Source organism: Erythrolamprus reginae, chromosome Z, assembly GCF_031021105.1.
Source record: "Erythrolamprus reginae isolate rEryReg1 chromosome Z, rEryReg1.hap1, whole genome shotgun sequence".
NCBI lineage: Eukaryota > Metazoa > Chordata > Lepidosauria > Squamata > Dipsadidae > Erythrolamprus > Erythrolamprus reginae.
Genome location: NC_091963.1, coordinates 100,201,417 through 100,226,881, shown reverse-complemented (window position 1 = coordinate 100,226,881; position 25,465 = coordinate 100,201,417). Strand labels below are relative to the sequence as shown.

At 41.0% G+C, this 25,465-nt stretch overlaps 1 protein-coding gene across 2 annotated transcripts; it reads left to right on the top strand.

The window, feature by feature from the left end:
* The first annotated feature begins 4,340 nt into the window (after nucleotides 1-4,340).
* DCAKD (dephospho-CoA kinase domain containing) lies at nucleotides 4,341-17,404 on the top strand. 2 transcript variants are annotated; one of them, XM_070727980.1, is made up of 5 exons: nucleotides 4,341-4,467; nucleotides 9,930-10,047; nucleotides 11,255-11,458; nucleotides 15,564-15,651; nucleotides 15,932-17,404. In XM_070727980.1, exons 2-5 carry the CDS (start codon nucleotides 9,936-9,938, stop codon nucleotides 16,212-16,214), a joined length of 687 nt encoding a protein of 228 aa, XP_070584081.1. In that variant the 5' UTR covers nucleotides 4,341-4,467; nucleotides 9,930-9,935; the 3' UTR covers nucleotides 16,215-17,404. The 2 variants fall into 2 exon arrangements, with proteins under 2 accessions (XP_070584081.1, XP_070584082.1); XM_070727981.1 differs by having other exon boundaries at nucleotides 4,347-4,435.
* Nucleotides 17,405-25,465: the final 8,061 nt, after the last annotated feature.

Here is a 25,465-nt window from a genome sequence, read left to right as displayed (position 1 = left end):
GAAGGTTGTTGAGAAGGTGGTGTCACTCCAGCTCCAGCGGTCCTTGGAAGAAGCAATTATCTAGGCCCTCAACAGTCAGGATTCAGGCCCAATTACAGCACGGAAATTGCTTTGGTCGCGCTGATGGATGATCTCTGGTGGGCTCAGAATAGGGGTTTATCCTCTAACCTGGTGCTCCTTGACCTCTCAGTGGCTTTCGATACCATTGACTATGGTATCCTCCTGCGCCTACTAGAGGGGTTGGGAGTGGGAGGCACCGTTCTATGGTGCTTCTCCTCCTACCTCTCTGGTCGGTCACAGTCAGTGTTAGTGGGGGGGGTCAAAGGTCAACCCCTAGGTTCCTCCCTTGTGGAGTTCCTCAGGGATCGGTACTCTCCTCCCTGCTATTTAATATCTACATGAAACCGTTGGGTGAGATCATCCAAGGACATGGGGTGAGTTGTACATCTTCACACCGGATCCACTTGGCGAAGCAGTGGAAGTGATCTGCCGGTGCCTGGAGGCTGTTGGGGTCTGGATGGTGCCAACAGGCTCAAACTCAACCCTGACAAGACGGAATGGCTGTGGGTTTTGCCTCCCAAGGACAATTCGATCTGTCCGTCCATTACCCGGGGAGAAATCACTGACCCCCTCAGAGAGGATCTGCAACTTGGGCGTCCTCCTCGATCCACAGCTGACTCTAGAACATCACCTTTCGGCTGTGGCAAGGGGGGCGTTCGCCCAGGTTCGCCAGGTGCACCAGTTGCAGCCCTATCTGGTCAGGGAGTCCCTGCTCACAGTCACTCATGCCCTTATCACCTCGAGGTTCAACTACTGCACTGCTCTCTATATGGAGCGACCTCTGAAAAGTGTTCAGAAACTTCAAATCGTGCAGAATGTGGCCACAAAATGGTCATGGGTCTCCCTAGATATACCCATGTTTCTCCAACACTCCATGGACTGCATTGGCTGCCGATTGGTTTCCAGACACAATTCAAAATGTTGGTGATGACCTATAAAGCCCTACATGGCATTGGACCAGATTAAGTATGGGACCGCCTTCTGCAGCACACATCCCAGTGGCCAATTTGGTCCCACAGAGTTGGCCTTCTCCAGGTCCTGTTGACCAGACGATGTCGTCTGGCGGGGCCTAGGGGAAGAGCCTTCTCTATGGTGGCCCTGGTCCTCTGGAATCAGTTCCCTCCAGAGATTTGCACTTCCTCCACTCACCTCGTCTTTCGCAAGAGTCTTAAGACTGACTTATGTCTCCAGACATGGCACAATTAGATCATGCACCCCCCCGACTACAAAATGTTATGTGTGGTTGTGACTGAGTTGGTTGACTGTGGGATCTTAGTTTATAGTTTAAATTAATTAGATTTGTGTACACATTGTTTTATATTGTACCCTGTGAGCCGCCCCGAGTCTTCGGAGAGGAAATAGGAACATGGGTTTCACAGTGTCAGGCCTCCCAGTCTGTACCACCAGCCTCCGAACCGAGGATCTGGGAAGTGCCCAAGGGACCGTGTTTCTTGCCGACTTCATGGGTCCCTTCCACGGACATTTGTTCCGCAGCATCTCCAGTGACTGGTGAGGAACTGCGCCGCTCCGAAAGGCCATCTTACCTTGATGATTATGTGTTCATTTGCCAAATGGGGAGAGGTATTATGCCCTGTCCTTGGCCAGGTCAGCTCCCATTGGGTGAATCACCAGTGGAAGATTCAAGCCCAGGGATTGGTTGCCATATATGAAATATAATTGCCTGCCAAGCCACCATCACCATTCTTTTCTCTACCAACCTGTCCGCTCCAACAGTATTGGTGCTAATAAAAGTCTGTTCACTCATCCTGCCTTGATTATTGAGGCTCTTCCTAAATCTGCATCCTGTAGTATCAAACAAATATGAATATAAAATAGTGCAGTATATAGTCTTTATTAACCTAGTGTATATAAAGTGCACAAAAGTGATGGATTACAATTTCTATAATTCCCAGTTCATGTGTTTATCAGAAAAAAGATTGCACAAAGAAATTGTAACCAAGGCATCTAAAACAGGTCTTCAAATTTGGCAACTTTTAAGACTTGTGGACTTCAACTCCCAGAATTCTATGCTGGTTGGAGAATTCTGGGAGTTGAAGTCCACAAGTCTTAAAGTTGCCATGTTTTGGGACCTGTTTATATCCTAGAACAATGATGGTGAACCTATGGCACAGGTGCCACAGGTGCCACGCGGAGCCATATCTGTTGACATGCGAGCCGTTGCTCCAACATGCTCAGCTCCAACATGCTTATGTGTGCCGGCTAGCTGGCTTCCAGAGAGCCTCTGGGGGGATGGAGGAGGGTATTTTAACTCTCCCCCGGCTCCAGGGAAGCCTTTGGAGCCTGGGGAGGGCAAAACACTAACCAATGGGCCCACCAGAAGTTGGGAAAGAGACCATTTCCGGCCTCCAGAGGGCCTCTGGGGGCTGGGGGAAAGCTGTTTTCGTTCTCCCCAGGCATGAAATTATGGGAATGGGCACTCGCGCATGCACGATAGCGCATACCCACTCTCTTTCGGCATCTGAGGAAAAAAAGGTTCGCCATCACTGTCCTAGAAGATATGATTTGAGGATACTAGAATAGGGAATTGTATATAATTATTTTTCCTGAATCAATCAGTCAAGGTTTGTTAAAATTAGGACATGTCTTTATGTAGCTTATAAATATGATTCATTCTAATAATGCAGTCTTAAACTTTTACTCAGAAGGAAGGTCCATGGTGGGTTTATTTCTAGATACATGAACATTTTGCCTTAACAGATGGCACTAATGAACAAGCTGATCTTTGTTCTGAAGCTACAATAAGTAGGGTTGAACTTGTTTAACATTTAGATGGGAGACCTAGGAAGCCCAAACATCCTGGAAGAAGAAAACTTCTGTATCATTGCAACAAAACTTGTATAGATGCTATCAAGACCAAGCCTGACTCAAAAGACGTGCCCGAATTCATGTTTGTTTGATATGTATGTTGTTAGATTGATTTTGGTTTTTAAAAATGGGTTGCTTGGGTTATGGGGTTTTAATTATCATTATTGTTTACTTCTTATTGTATTATTGTATTGTTTTTAATTATGGTAAGCCGCCTAGAGTCCTACAGGATTGGGTGGCATTCAAGTCGAATAAATTATATTAAATTAAATTAAATTAAAAGAAAAACTACCTGTAGGTGGGAACAATTGCCAATTCATTTTGTACAAAAAAGTAAATCCTCTCAATATTTAATCTTTTAAGTTACCTAAACATGTCATTTCTGAAAGTACTTTCATGTTATATGTAATTTGGCAAATAAAAACAAAATAATTATGAATGTATAGTTGTGACTTACATTACATCACATTACACAACGTCTTTCACCCATTTTTAATTTTAATTTTTTAATTCAGTGCTATCTATCATCAGACGGACTAAAATTCTCCAAGGCTTTCAAACATTTTCCAGACCTCTATTATGAAATCCAATATGCTCCGGTCATTCACAGTTGGTGTTGGGGGGGGGGCAGAATTATGTTTTTATACCTAGTTTTCTTCATAGAAATTGAGCATGGTTGCCATCACAAATGTTATAATTTCAGTAGTCCTAAAAGATTGGCTAGCCAAAAGTCATTCTGTGAGTTTAATAGTTTAGCAGGGATTTAAGCCATTGCCATTCCACTCAAAACTAAAATCAAACAATATTTTCAACCCACGAGAAAACCATTGTCTTTGCTTTTGTTTTTTTAGTTTCAAGTCAATCGCCAAAGGCATCTTTCTCCCTGAATAGTCTTTACTGTCAAATAACAAAATGGTTTTTGTACTGGACTCTTCTTAAAAACCATGGTAGCTGAAATCTTTCAATTGGACCTCAAGGAAAGCCTTTTCCAATACGTCCTTTGAGATGCATTGAGATGCAGGTTACGAATTCCGAAAATATTAACACTGCTATCCATATTTTTGTCCTATAATTACTCCAAGAATTGGCCAATCTAATTGGGAAGATCAGGAATATGTCAACGATTACTATTTGACGAGGAATTACTTCCACCAAGAACCAAGCCGTACTCCTATTGATTCAATTAGAAATTCGGTTCTTAACTTTTATTAAACACAATGCAATTTTGACATTATATATTTTGGCAAAATATATCAACCTCGGTATCCGCTGCAACTCTTGGCTTCTTTGCTTGGCTTCACGCTGGAAAAGTCGAGCTCAGTTTGGGTAATAGGGATTGGATAGAATTCCCAGCGTGATTTCTTTCAGCCAATAAGAAATGAGAAAAGTGAAATGTACATGAAGCCCAAGAAGTAATCCATAGCAACCTTTCGAAATAGGGGAAGTGCTTGAAAGAATTCAGATCATCGGACGAGAACTGGAAGCCGTGACACAATATTCCTTCTTCTCTTGCATGGGAGAATAGGTTCCCCCCCATTTTCAGATACTGGTGAGGCATGGGCAGGATTATCGTGAACATAGGTAGAGTCTTTTCTCTTCTTGAACAATTGTAGCAGTCAGTCCCTTAATTCTCCGTTTATATAAAAGGGATGACAGATTGGTGTAGTGATTTTAAATCCGAGACCGCTCCTTTTTGTAGAAATTAAGGTGCAAATGGTACGAACTGTCATAGAATTGCGTTTGTGTACCATTATTACATTTGCGCTGTTATGTAGCTGAATAACGTCAGTAACGAATCGGAATAAAGATACTGAAACCCGCACACACTTGTGTTGTAGGTAGTCCCTGTCCAATTGTTCTCTCTTATCAGTACCCATCTTATGTATAAAACAATGCTATATCTATGTATGTTACAAATACATACTTAACAAAATAAATAAATAAAGTAATATTAGAATAATTTGCATTACCTTCTTCCGGGTTTTCTTTTCTTTTAAATATTCATTATTATGCAGAATAATCAAAGAAAAATAAAAAAATAAATAAAAGTAAACAAATTCAAAATATGTACAAATATAAATATATTTTCCATTTAATCCCCAGGAGAAAAATTAGACAAGTTTGGCTAAGATGTACCATCCTATGGGTGGATGGGTTAAGAGTGATTTATTTAATAAATCCAAACCTTGAAACAAAAGATAATATTAATAGTAATATTTAAATTTGAAATATTAAGTTCCTGAAGTAGAAATCTTATTAATATATTTTGAGTAATGCTTTCAGAAACTGTTTGAGGTAAATATTCATAGTAATATTTAAATTTGAAATATTAAGTTCCTGAAGTGGGAATCTTATTAATATATTTTGAAATAGTGCTTTCAGAAACTGTTTGGGGTACTCTAATTGAAAATTGTTTTATAACCTAGCTTGAAGGACTTCAAATGTATTTTCAATGCTTAATAGATGCAATAATGATTTGGGAACAATAATGCTGTATTTGCAATTCTTACTGGTATTGAAGAAGACAAATGGACATTTGTCCTTGATCTAATTTAGAGGTTCCAAAACAAATTGTTTGCTTTTCTTGGGGTTGGGAAAAGGGGAGAAAGAAACTAGCAATGTTATGGTGGGGGTGGTGGGTGGGAAGGGATCTGGGAGTGAAATGAATGCGATTTCTATTACAAGGTAGTTAACAGCTTGGGAAATAGACAATCTTTCTAAATTGTGCATGCCTCATTTGATTATGATGGCTGACATGTCATTGCTTCTGTAGTGCGTGAAATTTGGCAAAAGAAAAATATTTTCCTTTTAATGCAACTTAATAAAGTTTACAAGTAGTGGATTATGTAGTTTAAAAAAGGGAAAAAGAAGAGAGAGGAATTTTAAAATGCTTATCATGAAACATTTATTTGGATGCCAAAGTAATTTTAAGGGACAAGGATGCCTCTAAAGAAGATAAGGGAATGAAACTACAGTGATCCCTCGGTTAGCGCGGGGGTTACGTTCCAAGACCTCCCGCGCTAACCGATTTCCGCGTTATACTGGATGCGGAAGTAAAAAACCTTCTGCGCATGCGCGCCCTGGCCGCACATGCGCAGAAGGTGGAGCGACGCAAATTCGGAGGCTGGCAATGCAATGGTGATTTTTCCGGGCTCCTTGCCGCTACCCCCCGCCCGCCCGATTCGCCCCGCTCACCGGCTTTCTTGGGGCAGCGCTGGCGGCGGCAATGGCAAACCTCCCTCCTTCCCTTCTCTCCTTCCTCTCACCGGCTTTCTTGGGGCAGCGCTGGCGGCAATTGCAACCCTCCCTCCTTCCCTTCTCTCCTTCCTCTCACCGGCTTTCTTGGGGCAGCGCTGGCGGCAATTGCAACCCTCCCTTCTCTCCTTCCTCTCACCGGCTTTCTTGGGGCAGCGCTGGCGGCAATGGCAACCCTCCCTCCCTCCTTCTCTTCTCTCCCTCCCTCCTTCCCTCCTTCTCTCCCTCCCTCCTTCCCCTCCTTCTCTTCTCTCCCTCCCTTCTCTCCCTCCCTCCTTCCTTCCCTCCTTCTCTTCTCTCCCTCCCTTCTCTCCCTCCCTCCTTCCTTCCCTCCTTCTCTTCTCTCCCTCCCTCCCTTCTCTCCCTCCCTCCTTCCTTCCCTCCTTCTCTTCTCTCCCTCCCTTCTCTCCCTCCCTCCCTTCTCTCCCTCCCTCCTTCCTTCCCTCCTTCTCTTCTCTCCCTCCCTCCCTTCTCTCCCTCCCTCCCTTCTCTCCCTCCCTCCCTTCTCTCCCTCCTTTCTCAAAAAGCACTTAAACTGTAACTGTACTGTACTGTACTGTGTAATGACAGAATAAAACCCCCCAGCCCTCACCTGTGTTTGAATTTCATTCATTCACTCAGTCATTCATTCATTCATTCTTCTGTACAGACTGTGTGCCACTCAGTCCCAACACTTTTAACCCATAAATTACCATTTCCCATCCCCTTAATTACCATTACCTACTGTACACATTGAATAAGACTCTTAAGTTATGAACAATAACATATTTATTTACATTTTTTGGGGTGGGGTGGGGGTTAGCATAACTGGGATACAGTAACTAGGGATCTTCTTCTATCACCATTTCTACAATGGACGCTGCAGGTGATGGTGTGACAGACCTCTTGGTTTTTGTGACAAACATGGTCATGGGCAGTTGTTGGCGCCGTTTCTTTTTCTGGGCTAACATGGATCTGTATGGTGCAAAGATGTTGTCAAGGGAGGCATTAAACTGTATAGAGCGAGTCATGTTGGGATCCCAAAGTTCCACCATGCGTTGTACATTTGAAGTGGCTCTGTTCAGTTCTGCAAGCCGCTCAAGCGTTAGGCCAACATCTTCTTCCTCAGCTTGTTCAGCTTCCGCTTCCTCCTCTTCTTCACTCGCTGACCTGGTCAGCTCCTCCAGATCTTTGTCTGTCAGCGGTAGGCCATGCTCATCAAGCAAACCATTGACTTCCTCTGGTGTCATGTCAACGAAGCCTTCTCCACCCAGTGCCTGTGCCAGCTTCACAGAGGTCTGGACTGCAGCATCTTGGATTTCTTCGGGAGCAAATCCCTTGTAATCATGCACCACTTCTGGCCACAATTTCCTCCAGCAGGCATTCATTGTCTGTGTCTTCATATCTGTCAAGGCATTCTGAATGTTCTTCAGACAAGATGCAATTGTGTACTGACGCCAGTAGGCCTTCAATGTGAAGTTGTCATCAGCATCCATTGCTTCCACGATGCTTCCAAGAGAATTGCGCGTGTACAGTGCCTTAAATGCACGGATAATACCTTGATCCATCGGCTGGATAAGCGATGTGGTGTTTGGTGGCAAGAATTCAACTTGCACCCCATCATGTTCATGGTCCAGGTGATCATGGCCGCCAGCATTGTCCATTAGGAGAAGCACTTTGAAATCAAGTCCTTTGCGAGCCAAATACACCTCCACCTGTGGGATGAAGCAGTGATGAAACCAGTCCCGCGTGAGGGGTTTTGTAATCCATGCTTTAGCATTATGCATCCAGTACACTGGCAATGCATTCTTATTTCTGTTCTTGAGGGCTCTTGGATTTTGTGACTTATAAATTAGCCCTGGCTTCAGCAAAAAGCCTGCTGCATTCCCACACGTGATCAAAGTCACTCGATCTTTCATGGCCTTAAAGCCAGGGGCTTTGGCTTCATCTTGCATCAAGAAAGTCCTTGAAGGCATCCTCTTCCAGAACAGGCCTGTTTCGTCCATGTTGAACACCTGTTCTGGAAGGTAGCCCCCTTCTGCAATTAGCTCTTTAAACGTGCGCTGGACAAAGTTTTCTGCTGCACCTGTATCTGCTGAGGCAGCTTCTCCGTGCAATGACACACTCTTCAGGCCATAGCGCCGTTGAAATTTCTCAAACCACCCTTTGCTTGCTGTGAATGTGGCTGGGGCTGAGGCTGAGGCTGAGGCTGCAGAATGACAGGAAAGGGAGAGAGAAGTGACTTGAATGAAAGCATAAAGAGTAAATGCCCACCTCCTTCCCTCCTTCCTTCCTTCCCTCCTTCCCTCTCTTCTCTCCCTCCCTCCCTCCTTCCCTCCCTCTCTTCTCTCCCTCCCTCCCTCCTTCCCTCCTTCCTTCTCTTCTCTCCCTCCCTCCCTCCTTCCCTCCTTCCTTCTCTTCTCTCCCTCCCTCCTTCCCTCCTTCCTTCTCTTCTCTCCTTCCCTCCTTCCTTCTCTTCTCTCCCTCCCTCCCTCCTTCCCTCCTTCCTTCTCTTCTCTCCCTCCCTCCCTCCCTCCTTCTCTTCTCTCCCTCCCTCCTTCCCTCCTTCCCTCCCTCCCTCCTTCCCTTCTCTCCCTCCCTCCTTCCCTCCCTCCCTCCTTCCCTCCTTCCCTGCTCCTTCCTTAAAAAACACTTAAATACAGTATCTAATGACAGAATAAAAAACCCCAGCCCTTACCTGCGTTTCCCTCATCTGCATCGCCTTCTTCTGTGTCTTCAAGACGGTTGTACAATTGTTGTGCCTTGGTTCTTATAGTGTTGGTATCCAAAGCAATGCTCTTTTTGCGGCAGTCTTGTACCCACAGGGACAAAGCAGCTTCCATCTTCATAAGCCGTTTGTTTCTAGGCGTCACCATTCTTTTTGCAGCCTTGTTGAATGCCATCAGAGAACTTTGCCTTATCTTTTTCTCGTCGTCACGAATGGTTTGCACACTCGATTCGTTGATCCCATACTGCCGACCAACATCTGCATAAGAGCGTCCCTCTTTCAGCATGTCCAAAATGTCAATTTTCTCTTTAATTGTGAGTATCCTCCTGGTCTTTTTAGCGTCGCCGCCAGCACTCCGTGCACAACGTTTAGGAGGCATCTTGCAACAAGTCTGAACAAGTTCCAAAAGTTCAGTTGCAAAGCTTTTTTTTGCGTTTGCAACGATTGGTCGAGATTTTGGCCAATCAGCAATCAGCATGACGTCATCGGGCGGGAAAAACCGTGGTATAGCAAAAAAAACCGCGAACTTATTTTTTAATTAATATTTTTTGAAAAACCGCGTTGCAGCGTTTCGCGCTAATCGAGAACGCGTAAATCGAGGGACCACTGTACACTGCTCAAGAAAAATAAACAACAGAATATAACTCCAAGTAAATCAAACTTCTGTGAAATCAAACTGTCCACTTAGGAAGCAACACTGATTGACAATCAATTACACATGCTGTTGTGCAAATGGAATAGTTGTGCAAATGAAATATTTAATGAGAATATTTCATTCATTCAGATCTAGGATGTGTTATTTGAGTGTTCCCTTTATTTTTTTGAGCATTTCATGTATGGATTTAAAAGTTCCAAAGCAGTTTGGGGGGCAATGGTTTATGTTTTTTTTAAAAAAATAATGGAATTAAAGCCTATAAAAGTGCATTTTGTGCTGGGTGTGCATTTGAATGTAAGACAGAAAAGTACTTACCATGTTAGGTAAGAATGACAATGAATATACAATATCTTTAAACTCATATTTGATTTCATTTTTTAAAAGTGTACAAATTATGTCAGGTTTAGAGTTTTCTTTCTTTTTCAGGGCAAAATGTTTTTGGTGGGATTGACAGGTGGTATCGCATCAGGAAAAAGTACAGTAGTAGCTCTGTTGCAGGAACTGGGTTGTGCTGTTATTGATGCTGATGTTATAGCTCGGCAAGGTGAGTTTTCTATAATGTTATTTCTTTGCAGATGAATGTGATTTGAAAGAAAAACACTATTTAGAAATTCCAAACAGAGACATTATTGGGAATGATTCCATATTTCTTGCTTTTTAAATACTGTACATGATATTTCACATGTCTTGGAACAAATGTACATATCACATTTCTCTCTTCTAACAGCCCCTGGGAGGTTAGATCTGTAGGGCTAGTTAGTATACTTTTGCCTTTGTACTAATTTCTAACCATGTACACGTATATATTTTCTACCTCTCTTTCTCTAAACCTATACTCCCCTCTCTCTCATACACACACATATGGCACCAACCCTGTGTAGAGGAGAAAATTTATGATGGAAAATTGCTTGTTAGAGGTAAAGGGTTATTAAAATATTTTCTCTCTTATATGATTCTTACTAACTAGGAAGAAAATCATGCTGTGTATTTCGTCTTTTAAACTCTTACTTAGTATAAAAATCAGCCTTCAAAATACTTTCTTTGAGGGTTGGGAGAAGATGAAGGAATTTATTTTATTGGACCACAGTTGAGGCACCTGCAAATAAGAACTATCTGGCTTTATACTCTATGCTATTTTTACTTGCTCATCCCAAAGTAGAATACAGTATATGATTAATTTATGACAGTATTTTTAATCATTTGAGACACTTAATATAAGAACGAAAAATGCTACATACCATGAGTCTTAACTGTAGAATTCATTGCCACATGGTATGTGTTGGCATTAGAGCCTTTTTGAAAGGTACATTTCAGATGCTGCCTTGAGAGCAAAAAGTGAATCTATGACTATTCAATTCCAAATCATTGATGATGAGAACAGTGTAGGCATATTGCCTTGGATAAGTACAGTATTTCTGCAAAGAACAAAATGCCATCTACACTTAGATGTATGATTTTCCTGTCCCATCAGACCAATTTCTGTGCTTTAATTTGGTCTGTGAGCTGTGATTAGTTGCTTGAGCTGCAGCAGCACTAAAGCAACATTTGGACGAGAAGTTTGTTTTTAAGCACAAAGCCTCATTCAGGAGTTAAGCAGACTAAAAATTGGATTAATAAGTAAAAAGGTTTTTTTTTTCCTTGCCTCCCTTCTTGCCAGCTGAAAATCTTTGCAAAATATGTGGACCAATTGAATACTGACTCTTAAAATTATATTTGGTGGATCTTCCTGCTATAATGTTTTCTTTCCCCAGTGGTCCAGCCATACTTTCAGGCATATCGACGTATTGTGCATTGCTTCGGTCCAGAAATTCTTTTGGAGAGTGGTGAGATCAACCGTGAAGCTTTAGGAAATATAATTTTTTCGCAACCAGAAAAACGTCAACTGCTTAACTCCATCACACATCCTGAGATCCAGAAGATGATGTTGAAAGAGATCTTGAAATACTTTGTCTTGGGTAAGCAGCTGGAGAGTTGAAATTATTTTGTAGAATCCTTGGGGCACCCCTCCTGCTGACCAAAATGATAATATCTCTGTTGACCATGTGTCCATTTTATTATTTTATGACAAAGGGATGAAAGGGCTGAAAAGGCAACTTTGCTGGGTCCCTTTGGGACATATTGTTTGCAATCAACCTTTTACTGCTTACATCTTGAGGATTCTCGGGTTCTTTATACTTGCCCTTTGCATTTTTAGTCCCTTAATGTGGTTTTAAAGAGCAGACACAAAAGAATCTTTAGGCAGCATTGTGCATAGTGTCATGCTTCCTGAAATGCTCAGACATTTCTCCAGTATCCCAATTCTCCCGATGCTCTTCTAAAAGCATTCTTTGAATTTGATAAGATAAAATAATGGCTTGACAGTTGGGATTTCTGCAGCGTCTTTATATTTTTCCATTTACTTTGTGATAACAGTGACAACTGCAGCCCTCAAACCAGTCTAATCCAGTAGGGTCCAAATTGCTCTACAGGGGATGCTATTTCTTCTGTTCTCCCTCTGAGCTTGGTGCACTTAGAGGAAAGAAATACTTAGGTGCAAATGCTGTTTGTCAACTTTAGTTTGGAATTTAATACAATCATTTTTCAGTATCTAGTAGACAAACTGGGATTTTTAGGCTTTAAGACTCCCTTGTCCAACTGAATTCTTGGTAGGCCCAATATGTGCGAGTTGGGACTAATATTTCTAACACCACTTTCTTGAACACAGGTTCTCATCAGGGCTGTGTCCTAAGTTTGCTGCTGTTCACTCACTTGACCCATGTTTGTTGTGCAACCATATTGTGAAGTATGCAGATGGGGCTTATTCAGGATGACTATGAAGGTGCTTACTGCAAGAGGATGTAATAAAAACAGTAAAGGCAGGCACAGCCACACACTGTGTATTAATTATTCACCTGTGGAGGTGGTTAGCAGTATGATGTTTCTGGGCGTGCAGCTAATGAATAGGCTTGCTTGGTTGCTCAACAGAGAGACACAGGGTTGACTGGCTCTACATGGTTCTGTGGTGTGTCCCCACTTTTGGCAATGGAGGCATACGGCATCTCTGAATTTGCAGGCAGCTCTAGTCAGTGTTCCCTCTAATTTTTTTTTTTTGGGGGGGCGGAAAAGTATAGTGTCTGAGCGGCAGTCCCTTCGGGACTGGGCAGCACAGAAATAATAAATAAATAAACAAACAAACAAATAAAAAACCCACCCTGTTTTTCCTCAGAGAATTTCAAAATAAAATACTGTACTGTGTGTGTATAACAGTGAGCTCATAATAGGGCAACTCTATTAATATCAAAATGCCACTTAAATAGTTGAGCTAGTTTCAAACTAGATTTTGATTTTCTTTCTCTCTTCCTTTCTCCCATTCTTTTCCTTTTCCTTTTCCTTCCTCTCTTTTTTCTATCTGTTTCTCTCTCTTCCTCTCGTCCTCTCTCTCTCCTTCCCTCTCACTCTTTCCCTCTCGGCTTCTGGGCAGGTTTGGAAAACTCTGAGTTGATTATGATTTTTAAGTGAGCGATTGCTCACTGCTCAGCTTAGAGGGAACTATGGCTCTAGTGTGGCTGCCCAGGCAGCCAGAATAGTGAGGCTGTCTCAGATCAAAGTCTCTTTGGCTCACCCTCCTTTCTTGATTAATGCGGTGCACGTGGTTGTCATCCTCACACTCCTTTTCTTCCTCGGGGACCTCATCCAGTCGGTCTGTGGATGGGTGCAATTTGGGGGGGATGTCGGCTGTGGAGTTTTCCAGGATTCTTCAGCTCACGCTTCCTCTACTACATCTCTAAAAGTAGCTCCGGATCAGAACTTCTTTTGTAAACTTAAATCTCTCATTCCGAAGAAGATTCTGTCCTTCATAATTTCTTCTAGGTTGATGAATTTACATTTGGATGAGATTTCCCGGAGTTTTGCTACAAAGTCATTGATTGATTCGCCTTCGTGCTGGCACTGATGGTAAAATTCATTCCTGCTGACCATTGGAGGGGCCGAGGGTTTGTAGTGTTCAGCTAGCATGGTCTGTAGCATTGACCAGGATGTAGACTTGATGTCCATTGGTGCCACCAGGGTCTGAGCCATTTTGAACATTTATGGCCCACAGTAGTTGAGGAAGAGAGTCCTCTTCCTGTTGTCTGGCAGACTCCAGGAACATGTCAAAATGATACATGTAAGTTCGCCATTCTGTCTTTGAGTCGAAGAAGGCTGAAGCTGGAGATGTCTGTGTAGCCATCCTATAGGTTGGCTGGGCAATTCAGGGTTTTCTTCTTAAGATGGCAGCGGATGCCACAATGTACCTGTTTTCTGTGGTTCTTCTTCCACCACCTTCGTTGGCAATGTTAGATTCGTGTATAAATGAAGAGGCAAATCACAGAAATAGTTCAGCACCTTTATTATCTAATACGGACTGCCAGCAGGCTGCAGGGAAGCCACTTTTAAGGACTTCCCTAGAGCCTGCTAGCCACCGATCGAAGTTTATTTCTCCCACCGCTAGATTAGCCAATCAGCGATAGCTATGCAAATAACCACTACGTCTGTACATAGGTAGCATTTGAATAATGATTTTAAAATCTACATGACCAATTTATCAGGTGCTGGTCTGCAGTGTATTTCTTGACTGCTTATTCCTATATTGCTGTATATTGCTCTGCAAGGCAGAAGCTATCCGCCAGTTTGCTTTTTTAATTGACATTTCTACAGCTGGTTATTCTACCTGTTGTCATTACTTTGGTATTTTTTATATATTTAGTTTTAGTTTCTTTTTTCCCCACACTGCTACTTGACTTTTATTACTAGAGTTTATAGATCTTTTGCATTTTTGGCTTTCAAGTTAATATGATCCATGTAGTGCAGATTATTGATCCTTCTTTCCCCAGTTTTAAAATCAAACTTATCTTTTTCTAATCCATCTTCCGTATACAGCGGTACCTCTACCTAAAGATGCCTCTACTTACAAACTTCTCTAGATAAGAACTGGGTGTTCAAGATTTTTTTGCCTCTTCTCAAGAACCATTTTCCACTTATAAACCTGAGCCTCCGAAACTAAGTTTTGGAAAAGGCAGGGAGAAGCCTCCGTGGGGCCTATCTATGAATCTTTTGGGAGTAAACAGGGCCGGAAAAGGTGGGGAGAAGCCTTTGTGGGGCCTCTCTAGAAATCTCCTGGGAGGAAACAGGGCCGGAAAAGGTGGGGAGAAGCCTCCGTGGGGCCTCTCTAGGAATCTCCTTGGAGGAAACAGGGTCTCCACCCTCCCTGTGGTTTCCCCAATCGCACACATTATTTGCTTTTACATTGATTCCTATGGGGAAAATTGCTTCTTCTTACAAAGTTTTCTACTTAAGAACCTGGTTACAGAACGAATTAAGTTTGTAAGTAGAGGTACCATTGTCTATACATTCAGCAGATACGTTGAATAGGTAAGGAAATAGAACAAAACCTTGTTACATTCCTTTGCCCTTCTGGAACCAGTCTGCTTCTGCATCTTCTGACTATGATCTGGCTTCCTGATCTGCACATAATGAGGACTGTGCAGATTATTCAATGATGACCACATGTGACCACACTGTGGGACGAGGCACTTAAACCAGTGTTTCCCAACCTTGGCAACTTGAAGAGATCTGGACTTCAACTCCCAGAATTCCCCAGCCAGGGAATTCTGGGAGTTGAAGTCCAGATCTCTTCAAGTTGCCAAGGTTGGGAAACACTGACTTAAACTATGTCCAGGCAAGCAGACCAAACAGCACTTTGGAATAAAGATGGATAGGAGAGAACAAGGAGCTATAGAGTATGGGCAGTCATTGACTTTGCTTGTGGAGGGCAGGCAAGAAAATGGCAATCATTTGACCATGGGACATTCTGGTAATTGTGAGCCATTGCCAAGCACCTGGATTGTGATCAGATGACCACAGAGAAGCTGCAATGGCTAGAAGTTGACAGACCGGTTGTCATTCAACAAGATTGCAATGCTGAACAAATGGTCATACCTCGGGACTACTTGTATGTATTTGCAGCATCACACACAAAAAGTTTACTGCTATTCAAAAAAAATGTTTCTAATAAAGGATTAATTCCATTTAATTTAATTCTAGGCTATCGGTATGTGATTCTGGATATCCCGCTTCTCTTTGAGAGCAAAATGCTGGCCAGATTCATGAAGCACACAGTTGTTGTATATTGGTAAGGAGAATACTCCTCTAGTAAGGAGAATTCTTTCATTGGAATGAAAGTCAGAGAATGGGCTATTTAATGTATTGTTTTCTTTAAATGGAAGTAGGGATAAAAGGCATTTTCATGTAACAGTGAGAAATTTAATCAGAATTGTTGCTTCCTGTGAATTAATAACGTTGGAGAAGGCAGAAACAAGATGAAAGCTTTTCTTCTCTCAGTGATCCTGGTCTAGATAAACATTATAGGTACATTTGATTTTAACTGAGTTTGTTTTCTTCTCTTCTATTAGTGACCCACAAGCCCAGCTATCTCGGTTGATGCACAGGAATGGGCTGACTCAGACAGAGGCAGAAGCACGCATTTTTGCCCAGATGCCTCTTGCTCAGAAGGTCAAGTTGGCTGACCACGTCATTGATAACTCAGGAGATGCTGAGGCCACCAAGAAGCAAGTCCTGAAATTACACACAGAGTTGGAGAACTCCTTGGACTACCTTATGCTGCGCTTATTGGCTGTAGGAGCAGTTGTGGGAGTAGGAGGCCTCCTGTACTTTCTAGTGCAGCAGCTTGTGTGATAGACTGTTCTTTCAGTATCAAAGAGGGCAGAGGGAATCTAGACCTTTAGTTTAGATTGCATTGCATTTATGCAGAGAGGGGTGGCATACAAATCTAATAAATTATTATTATTATTATTATAAAGGATTGATTACGGGATAAGAAGGGATTTTAGTGAGGACTTGGATTAATAAGTGGACCCCTGGGTATGGGGGGGTGACTGGGGAACATTAAATCAATTTAATAAGCAAAGAATTAAAGTGCTGTTCTCATATTAGTTTTTGGCATGAGAATAATGACAAGGGTTGTCTTAAAACTCCATCTCTTAGAAACATTAACTTTATGTGGCTCCTTTAAGGATAGCAATAGCATTTAGACTTACGGTATATACTGCTTTGCAGTGCTCTATAGCCCTCTCTAAGCAGTTTAAAGAGACAGCATATTGTCTCCAACAATCTGGATCCTCCTGTAAATCAATATCCATTATTACTTCTGGTAGGAATGGGTGAGCAGTAAACGTAACCAAAACACATCCTACAAGGAAATAAGGAATAAATCTGTAGCTTTTTACTAAGACATTATGCTGCTTCATATTGTGCAATGTCTTTTTATTAAAATGACTAATTGAAATCAGCATTACATGACCAGAATATCTTCAAATATAGTTCTTTTATTTAACATTATAACTATCAGTCTAAGATGAGTATGAGAGAATGTAATGCAATGCTGTAATGTACTGGTAATGTAATATTTTAAGTTTCCTATAATCAGAGAATCTTGACTACTTCGGGTATCTGCCAAGATTTTGAGACAGTCACACGATTAAGTATTATGGAGATGCTACAGAGTCCACTTTTGAAACACAACTCAGGCTGAAACATATTCCTATAATTTTATAGTTAGAGAGTTTTGGAAAATGACCAAGATGTTATTATCTTATTTTACTACGCCAAAAACAATTGGAAGTCAATTCTTTTCTTTTCCTTATCCTTTTTTTCCTCTTTCCTTTCTCCTCCCCTCCTTTATTCTAATTTTTCTTTGTATTTCTGGCGTTTAAATTTTAATAAACTAATAAAAAAATGTAACTGAAGATATTCTTGTACCCACATATTTGATGACGAAACTAACAATGATGGCCAATAACTGGTTGCATTGTTGTTCATGTAAAATTGCTAGTGTTGTTGATATATAAATAAATTATAGGTCATATTAATACATTCATTATTTTGTAATTTCTATGGAAATTGTGCAGGAAAGTAAACTTGAAATGAGGTTCAGCTCCTGACAAGCCTAGATTTGCATTGTGTGAACGTTAAAAGGTCCTTGTTCCATAACTATGTCCATATATTAAGAAGTTAACCATAGTTTGCAGGAAATACGTTCAATAAATTCAAGTACAGTCTATTTCAGAGCTGTATGGTTCTGTGAAAGTAGATATTAGGATAGAAGAAATACATCATTCATATTCTTGAAAGGGTTAAATGTAGTAAATTCATTTATAAATTGTGGCTTATTGTCTTATACACTCCAGTTATTCATCTTGGATACTCCACTTTGAAAGTGGAGTTTCACAGCTGCACCCACAAATGTGAAATTGTAAGATAACTAGATTCTCTTTAGAGCAGTGATTCTCAACCTGGGGATCGGAATCCCTTTGGGGGTTGAAGGACTGTTTCACAGGGGTCACCTAAGACCATGGGAAAAGACAAATTTCCCATGGTGTTAGGAACTTAAAGCTTCTATTCTGGTGCTTTGGAACATATTTTTTACCATCCAACTGTTCTGTCGGGCTCTCTGGTAGAATCCTCCTGAAAATTCACAGGTACAAATTTCAGACACACACACGTTTGAAAATTCAAAACAATGTTCTTTATAACGAAAATTCAAATAAACTAAGCCCTCTTTTTGTATAGCAAAGAGCACTCGTCTCCAAACAAACTGGTAATTTGTACAAGTCCCTTATCAGTTCTGAGATACTTAGCTTGCAGCTGGGAGGCAATTCACAGTCCTTCTTCTTTCACGAAGTGAAACACACTTTGCTCTGTTTTAGTTTCAAAGCGAGGAAAAATCAACACACCAAGGTCGAAGTCAGCAAGGCAGGCACGAAACACAACGATCAGATAATCCTCCACAATGGCCAAACCCACACGCTGCTATTTATAGCAGCCTCACTAATTACCACAGCCCCATCCAACCACAGGTGGCCTCATTTTTTAAAATAATAATCTCGTAGTTGTTGCTGCCTATGCATCGCTCGCTGCATGTGTGGCTGTATCATTAACTCTTGTTCCGAATCCAAGGAGGAGCTAGATAATTGATCTCCTTCTGAGCTGTCTGCCACACTCTCCTCCTCCCTGTCACTCATGTCTTCTTGGTCAGAGGAGCCTTCATCAGCAGATTCCACCGGGAGCAAAAGAGGCCTGCAGCATGTGGATGTCTCCCCCACATCCACAGACCTTGGGGCAGGAGCTGGGCCAGAGCTAACCACAACACCGACCAATCAGGCATTTACAGTGGGAGTGTCCCTCTGAACTTCCTGCCAATCCACTTGGGAGAATTGGCGCTCGACTTATGGTTGGTGGTCACTACAACATGAAGAACTGTATTAAGGGGTCATAGCATTACAAAGGTTGAGAACCTCGGCTTTAGAGCCAAGGAATGTGAGATTTTAACAGTGCTGCTCACAGGACTCAAAATATTAAGCTAGGGAGAATGGGCTGGTGTCGTCACACTTTTGTCACAAATAACAAATCTGTGTTTGCCATGTTAGCATGCACCTAGTATAATTCTGCTTTCCTCAAGAGTATTCATATAGTGTGTTTCATAGTGATATGTCCCTGCTTTTGACTACACTGCATTTTCAAATGTGTACTTCAGGCAAACACTATTTGCACTACTGATTTTTCTACATTCCTGTCAAATTAAAAGCTGAAGGAAGGGATTGGTAACAGGTGGGACAAAAATCCTACACCTGAATGCTATAGAAAAATAGAATAGAATTCTTTACGGCCAAGTGTGATTGGACACACAAGGAATTTGTCTTTGGTGCAAATGCTTTCAGTGTACATAAGAGTAAAATACATTCATCAAGAATAAAAAGATATAAGTCTTAGTGATATTCAAGGTTACTAATAAGCTATCAAATCTTACTAGGAAACAAATAAAAAATATATAATTGAAAGTTATCAGCAACATAGTTATAGTAATAAGTGGGAAGAGATAGATACTAGAAAGGAAGACAAGAATAATAGTAAAACAGTCTTAGTAAATTATTTGACAGTGTTGTGGGAATTAATTATTATTAAGCAGACTGTTGGCATTTGAGGAAAAACTGTCCTTGTGTCTAATTGTTTTCGTGTGCAGTGTCCTAGAAAGTTTTTTTGAGAGTAGAAGTTGAAACAATTTATGTCCAGGATGTGAAGGATCTGTAGATACTTTGACAGCCTTCTTTTTGACTTGTGCGAAGTACAGGTCCTCAATGGAAGGCAGGTTGGTAGCTGAATACTGAAGACTATAGGTTTGGAGGATTTCCCAAGGCACAAGGAAGCCAAAGGACATACAGCTCCCCACCAACACCAGAGACAACCTAGGAAAAGATGCAGAATGAATCATGGTTGGATTGAAAAGAGGGAATTTGTTTAAAGGAAAGTGCAGGTAGTCCTCTACTTATGACCAAAACTGAACCCCAAATTTCTGCTGCTAATTCACTTGTTAAATAAATTTTATTCCATTTTATGACCTTTTTTGCAGCAGTTGTTGAGTGAATCACTGCAATTGTTAAGTTAGTAACCCGGTTGTTAAGTGAATCTGGCTTCCCCATTGACTTTGGTTGTCAGAAGGTCACAAAAAGGTGGTCACAAGACCTCAGGACACTCCAGTCATCATACATATGGGTCAGTTGCCAAACATTTGAATTTTGATCAAATGACCACGGGGATGCAGCAACCATTGTAAGTGGGAAAAATCAGTCATAAGTCACTTTTTTCCGTGCTGTTGTAACTTCGAATGGTCTCTGAATGAACTGTTGTAAGGGGAGTGCATAAGTGCACCAGCGTGCCTACCGTCTGTTGCGGTTGGCTCTGGCCCAGCTCCTGCCCCAGGGAATGTGGAGGTGGATGCAGGGGAAACTTCAACATGTCACAGGCCTATGTTATTGCCGACAGAGTCAGTTCAGAGTTTAGTTTCCTCGGACGAAGAAGAAGGTGGGAGTGACTCAGCAGAAGGGGGCTTGGCACACAGCCCAGGCAGTCAATCTCCCTTATCTTCCATTGATTCGGATGAAGACGTTTTGGATCCACGCAAGCGCAGAATTATGCGTAGAAGAGACCAAGTAAGGACATATTACAGGAGATAAGAGTGGCCACCTGTGTTTGGGTGGGGCTCCAGTAATTAGGGCTGCTGCTATAAATAGCAGCATGTGGGTTTGGCTGTTGTGGAAGAGTATCTGATCGCAGTTCGTCAGGAATCCTGGGTTGCTGGTTTCTGGACTTTGCTTGTTGATTTTTCACGCCTTTGAAAACAAAGCAGAGCAACGTGTGTGTGCGTGTGTCTCACTTCGTTGGAAGAAGAAGGGGTGTGAGGTTTCTTCACAGCAGCTAGCTAAGTACTTAATGACTGCTTAAGGTTAATTGTACAGACTACCCGGTTGTTTTGGGACGAGTGCTCTTTGCAATACAAAAAGAGTGCTTAGTTTATTTTGACTTTTGGGATAAAGAACATTGTTTTGAATTTTCAAACGTGTGTGTGTCTGAAATTTGTACCCTTGAATTTTCGGGAGGCTCATAGCAGAACACCCTCCCTGTCCTAATGTTTCCCTATTATTAGTACCCATCTCATGTATATAAACAGTGTTCTAAGGCTTACCTGTAGAAAACAAAGTAAGGAGACCTGGTAGACTAGAATATAGAATAGAATACTTTATTTGGCCAAGTGTGATCAGACAGACAAGGGATTTGTTTTTGATGTAGAAGTTGTTGGTATACATGCAAAACAACAGAGTAATCATATTAATGATATCAATAAAAGAAAGTAATAGGGAAGACAAGAAAGATAATAATGCAGCCCTTCTACATGGGTAAATATCCTTGGACATAAGCAGACTATCAATCCTAGGTCTAGAAAGCTTAGAACTACGACGCCTAAAACATAATCTAAGTATTGCCCACAAAATCATATGCTGCAACGTCCTGCCTGTCAATGACTACTTCAGCTTCAACCGCAACAACACAAGAGCAGGCAACAAATTCAAACTTAATATTAATCGCTCCAAGCTTGACTGTAAAAAATATGACTTAACAATCGAGTTGTCGAAGCATGGAACTCATTACCGGACTCAGTAGTGTCAACCCCTAACCCCCAACATTTTCCCCTTAGACTATCCACAATTGACCTCTCCAGGTTCCTAAGAGGTCAGTAAGGGGTGAGCTTATGTGCACTAGCCTGCCTTTCGTCCTCTGTCCAATTGTCTCTCCTTATCTCATATATCATATATCTTTTCTTCCTTTCATATATCTTCTCCTCTACTTTTATATCTTTTCTTTATATATAATACTTCAGGTCTATCCTCTTCAATATGCATTGTGTATTGGACAAAATAAATAAATAAAATAAATAAACTGTGGGAATTAGTGTTCAACAGAGTGATGGCATGAGGGGGGGGGGGAACTGTCCCTGCGTTTAATTGTTTTGGCATTCAATGACCTATAGCAGCATCCCGAGGGGAGGAATTGAAACAAATTAGGTCCAGGATGTGAGGGGTCTGCATATATCTTCTCAGCTCTCCTTCCGACTGGAGCAACATAAAGATCTACAGGATACAGTCTGGTTGCAGTCTTTTCATTGGAGTCTCCACTTATTCTTCTTTTGTTTCTGTACCAAACAATTCTAGAAGTACAAATGACAGACTCAATAATTTCTCTGTAAAACTGTATCAGCAGCTCTTGGGGCAGCCTGAACTTCCTGAGTTGACACAAGAAGAATGCTCTCTGTTGTTCCTTTTTAATTATAGTTGTAATATATTAAGGTAGTGATGCAAAAAGACTGAGGAAATTGTGTTTAAAATGGGCACATCTTTTTTTCTACCTAGACATAACATTAATGTCTAGAAGTTATAAGAGAGATGATTGGAGATGGAATATCATTAGAGTTAGTAGGCATAAATTTCAAAGAATTCATGTTATGGGAATCTTTTTTCTTTCTTTCTTTCTTTCTTTCTTTCTTTCTTTCTTTCTTTCTTTCTTTCTTTCTCTCTCTCTCTCTTTCTTCCTTCTTTCCTTCCCTCCCTCCCTCCTCTTCCTCTTCTTCTTCCTCCTCCTCCCCCACTTAAGATTCTATATATTTTATTTTTACCTGGAAAGGTTTTATGTGACAAAATGAAGTTTGAACTTAAACCTAACCTTGATAAAAAAAGAAATGCTACAAAATGCTTTAGCTCTACACAGAGGCTCCTGTGGGGTGCTGGGGTTGCATAATGTTCTTAAATGTTCCAAACACAATTTAAAGTCAGATATTAAATTTATTATGGCTAAATGGGAAAGAAGAAATAAAGAGGGGAGACTGTTTTATTATTGGCTCAGAATCAAAGGCAGTATTGACTTTGAAAGAAGGGGATTAAAAAAAAGACAGTGGACAGAACTGTTGCCTTTTACATGAAATGCACATGTGACATTAAAAAGGTAGGGCTTTGGCTGCAGGCAGCGAGATTCAGCCACTTTGCTGACTTGTTAACTTTCTGAGCAGTTTTTTGAACTGGTTGTTGGAAGAAATCATTAGGTCAAAGAACCAGTTGTGAAAGTACTTGAATCCCACCACTTTTTCAGTGGTTGAGTTGCTTTTTTTAAACCATCCCCTACCCATCTGTGCTGATTGCAGGGTTGGAAAATATAGACCCAAGATGTATAAGGCTACAAACTGTCCATTTTTAAATTGGTGCCTGCCTGCTGTGTTGAGACCCAGCCTAAAACACGATCTAAGTATTGCCCACAAAATCATATGCTGCAACGTCCTGCCTGTCAATGACTACTTCAGCTTCAACCACAACAACACAAGAGTACGCAACAAATTCAAACTTAATACTAATCGCTCCAAGCTTGACTGTAAAAAATGTGACTTTAGCAATCGAGTTGTCGAAGCGTGGAATTCATTACCGGACTCAGTAGTGTCAACCCCTAACCCCCAACATTTCTCCCTTAGACTATCCACGATTGACCTCTCCAGGTTCCTAAGAGGTCAGTAAGGGGTGTACATAAGTGCACTAGCCTGCCTTTCGTCCCCTGTCCAATTGTCTCTCCTTATCTCATATATCAATGAGACTCAGCCTTCCATCCTTCCGAGGTGGGTAAAATGAGGACCCGGATTGTGGGGGCAATAGCCTAGCTCTGTTAAAAAGTGCTATTGCTAACATGTTGTAAGCTGCCCTGAGTCTAAGGAGAAGGGCGGCATAAAAATTGAATAAATAAATAAATAAATATATCTTTTCTTCCTTCATATATCTTCTCCTCTATTTTTATATCTTCTCTTTATATATAATTCTTCATGTCTATTCTCTTCAATATGTATTGTGTATTGGACAAAATAAATAAATAAATAATAAAATAAAATAAATAATAAAATGGTTAAGGCACCGAGCTAGAAGTCAGGGGATTGTCTTAGGCATGAAAGCTGTCCAGGTGAGAGTGGCCAGTGACCACTCAGGGTATTTGTTGTGGAGAAAATAGGAAAAAAAGTTAGATATGTTCACCTCCTTGAATTATTTATATAAATAGTAAAAAGGTGGACGTTGGGATTTCATGTAAGACACTAATTTACAATCCAACACATCAGGAAGTTATCAGACTGGATAATATTGTATTAGACTGATGAGACCTTTGTCCTAAAAAAAGGAAATTTTGTATAATTTTTACAATCACTGCTGCATTGTGCCATCTCCAATAGCTAAAAGGCAGAATTCCAGTTAATTATTTTGAAATAATAAGCCAACTATTTAGCTATAGGCTTTAATAATAACACTTTTGAAAGTACAGACAGGTGGTATCTTCTGTAACCACCAGAGGGCAGTGATAGCTTAGTTTCATTCTAGCTGGTTAAACAGTTCAAAAAACAAAATTATTAGGGTATTTGTTTTTTTTTCTTTATTTGTTTTGTTTTGTCAAGTAAGTATTGGTGGTATACAGAGATATAATAATATTTATATACATGATACTAGTAAAAGAGGAACATTAGGACAGGGGACGGAAGGCACTCTGGTGCACTTATGCACTCCCCTTACTGACCTCTTAGGAATCGGGAGAGGTTTACTTTATTTTTTCTGCATAACTAATCTGTAGAACCTGTGGTCCCCCCCAAAAAAACATAGTAAGCACTATATTCTCTGCATTATAAATTTTGTCTTGATAAACAATGCAGAGAGGCCCTACATAGTCTAGACCAGGGGTGGGCAATTAATTTTGCCAGGGGGCCCCCATGAAAAATTGGAATGGTTTTAGAGGGCCGGATTAATATAATTAACTCAGTTCTACACAATACTCTATATTTATTGGGTAGAACTGAGTTAATTATATTATAATTATAAATTATAATTATATATTATATTATATTATATTTATAAATTAATTTCCCACCCCTTCCTTCCTTCCTTCCTTCCTTCCTTCCTTCCTTCCTTCCTTCCTTCCTTCCTTCCTTCTTTCCTCCCTTCATTTCTCCTTCCTTCCAATCTCCGCGGGCCGGTCACAGACAGCGGGCGGGCCACATCCGGCCCCCGGGCTGCACTTTGCCCAGGTCTGGTCTAGACTCTAGACCCTAAAATGCAGAGTCAGCACTTTAATTTGATTTTTGCTTTGGAAAAGTGACCTGAAGAAGCAAGGTTCAGTACTTATTTACATTGCTTCAATGCATATTTAACATGACCAAATAAGGAAAATGGTGGATAAAAATTAGGTTAAGACTAATTGGCTCTGCTGCCTTTCTCTTTCTTGGCTTAAATCTTGTTTTTGTCATGAACAACTAATATACTGGAGCATTGCTACTTTCATAATGCAGCTGTCTACGCTAAAGGCTAAAATACTAAGAGTTTGAGAAGTTGGAAGGCATAAAGTATTGAGGAAGGTGGGATATAAAGTACAGAAGTAAAGGAGAGAAGCAAATACAGAAGAATTGCATGGAAAAAATGGGCTTATGGAAATATTTCAACCTTTTCTAACCCATTGTTCTTCAGATATATTGCCCTATAATTCTTGGAATCCCCAGCCAGTTGGATAAAATCATAAATTCTAGG

Excerpts from the sequence above, each read along its gene's own strand:
- DCAKD (XM_070727980.1), top strand. The coding sequence starts at position 9,936 with ATGTTTTTGGTGGGATTGACAGGTGGTATCGCATCAGGAAAAAGTACA. Across the intron at positions 10,048-11,254 it reads TGATGTTATAGCTCGGCAAG|TGGTCCAGCCATACTTTCAG; the intron begins GTGAGTTTTCTA and ends TTCTTTCCCCAG. Across the intron at positions 15,652-15,931 it reads CACACAGTTGTTGTATATTG|TGACCCACAAGCCCAGCTAT; the intron begins GTAAGGAGAATA and ends CTCTTCTATTAG.